The 2508-nt window shown below is 36.5% G+C and overlaps 1 protein-coding gene across 1 annotated transcript; it reads right to left on the bottom strand.

Annotated features, from left to right (window-relative positions):
* Positions 1-1251: 1251 nt before the first annotated feature.
* Positions 1252-2190, bottom strand: LOC111139646 (olfactory receptor 2H1-like). Its single transcript, XM_022491972.1, is given in 1 exon segment — positions 1252-2190. A coding segment is annotated over 1 exon segment (939 nt).
* Positions 2191-2508: the final 318 nt, after the last annotated feature.

Below are 2508 nucleotides of genomic sequence, written 5' to 3'. Positions count from 1 at the left end.
GCCATAAATCAAAGGAGAGTTATGTGTTACAGTGTCTTTTAGGTACATGTTATAAATGGTATTTCTAACAACACAACAGTCAAGAACATTTCAGAAAAAAGGAAAGAAACTTCCAGATCAAGATATAGCATTGAATTGCTAGAACCATCTTTTAATATCACAGTTCCATTAGGAAAAATTCACTTGGACTAAGCAGAGTTGTGACTGTTTAATTTTATAACAAGAAAACACAGAAAGCAGATGAAGCACATAGTTTTTTAATACTTATATTATTTTAAATTGTTCTTTAATTTATGTACATAGAAAGGTAGATTTGGCAAATATGTATCTTATTTGTAATAAAATGGAGGCTAAGTTAAGTTTGGATTTAATTTAGAGATATATGTGATCATGATATGAGTACATCTTTACTGTTTGAATAACACAGAGGCACTTCACTGTCATGGCATCATCTTCTAAAATTTTAAATAAAGGAAGAATATAGCATAGAATATGCAGGTAGCATTTCTTCTTTATACTCAAATTTTTATGATCATACTCAAATTAAAAAGGAAAGACTATACATGCATGAGGATCTAGGGAAACTCTGGAAAAATTTCCCCTTTTTCCAGGTTTGCATGAAAAAAATCCACAATACATGGTTATTTTTTAATTTTTATTTTTTAACAGCTTTATTTTTTGAGAAAGAGAGAGAGAATAAGCAGGGGTGGAGGGAGAGAATCTTCAAGGTGACTCCCTGCTGAGGATGGACCCTGAAGTAGGGCTTAATCTCAGGATCCATGAGATCACAACTTGAGTCAAAACCAAGAGTGAGATATTTAACTGACTGAGCCACCCAGGCTCCCCTATACAGTTCCTTTAAAAAACAAATAATTAAAACAAAAGTAACAGATAATATATAATTTGTTGGTTTTCTGAATCAAAACAGTCAAGTTCATGGTGCTTACGTTGCTTAATAAATATTAACATATTTTCTTGAAAAGTCAACCCTGCAACAGTATTCCTCAATTGGAAAATACATACCTACAACCTATCAGGTGCCAAAAACTGACATTGCATTTATACAGATATATTGCCTTAACAAAATGACATGTAAAATCATAGAAATAAAAATTAAGTAATAAATTACTGCCTTTGAAACAAAACTCCACTTTTAAAATGATGATTCAAAGATTCTCTCTTATGGACAATGTGTGAATGTCATGATTTTCAACTTCCTTTCTGGTTCAAAGATCAATTTCTACTTTTTTCTTATGGTGATCCTCTTCTTAGCAGTTGTAACAGTGCATCCTCTACATCTTTGTTCCTTAGGGAATAGATGAGAGGGTTTAACAGTGGTGTGACCACAGTGTAGAAGAAAGTAAAGAATTTGCTCTACTTTGAAGCAAAGTGGTTCAAAGGGTATGTATATGCTGGTGCCACTGTTCCATAAAATATGAAGACCACAATGATGTGGGAGGAGCAGGTGGCAATGGCTTTCTGCCTTCCATCCTTGGATTGGATTTTACCTAAAGCTTGAGCTCTGTAACCATAAGTCAGGATCAATCCCAGTGGCACGATGGTGAAAAGAACAGCAGATATTGTCATCTGCCACTCACTGGCAAATGTGTCTCCACACGTCAAGCAAATGAGGGCTGGAACCTCACACAGAAAGTCATCTAGGTGGTGGTGGGTGCAGAAGGGAAGCTGAAGTGTGACAGGAATTTGGGTAACAAATTCTATCAGGCCAGACAGCCAGGCTATGAACACCAGCTTCCAACAGAACTGATGATGCATGATTGTATAGTGCAGGGGCTGGCAGATAGCAATATAGCGGTCAAAGGCCATCACCACCAACATGACACATTCTGTGGCACCAAGACAGAGCAACATGCAGAGTTGGATGACACAGCCTGTGTAGGTGATGATCTTTCCTGGCCCCCACAAGTTTGACAACATATGGGGTACAGTAGTTGTTGTAAAGCAGAGATCCAAGAAGGAAAGATTGCTAAGAAAGAAATACATGGGGGTGTATAGATGAGGGTCCACACAAGAAAGCAAGATAATGGTTGAGTTGGAGAGGATGATCATGGTGTACAAGATGATCACAATCCAGAAAAGAACCATTTCTAGATGAGGCCATTCAGAGAAACAAAGAAGAATGAAGCCCATTGGGAAACTCCTGTTGGTCATCATTGGCGCTTTTGGCATTGGAATTTGAATATAATTTTAACAAAATTTCATTAGTTGATTTTTGAAAGCCATTCTGTCATTTTTTTTAGAGAAAACAAGCATTATTAGTTTTCCAGGGGATCCTAGGACAGGAGACATATGTGTGTTTTCTCTTATGCTAGACAAGCAACATACAACTTCTCTTCTATAAGGCTGTTCTTTGTACACAAAAGAGGTATAAATAAGATATTACCCTGGAGGCTTATCTCTAAATCTGAAATCACAACATTCTCCATAGACACTCTGACACAATGGCTTTAGATTATGTGCATGTTTCTTCTAGATTGTCTTTTCAGC

Source organism: Enhydra lutris, unplaced genomic scaffold (assembly GCF_002288905.1).
Source record: "Enhydra lutris kenyoni isolate GAN:26980312 unplaced genomic scaffold, ASM228890v2 scaffoldscaffold112, whole genome shotgun sequence".
In the NCBI taxonomy this organism is placed as follows: Eukaryota; Metazoa; Chordata; class Mammalia; order Carnivora; family Mustelidae; genus Enhydra; species Enhydra lutris.
The sequence above is the reverse complement of the archived record's forward strand: the minus strand, read 5'-3'. Positions and strand labels throughout refer to the sequence as shown.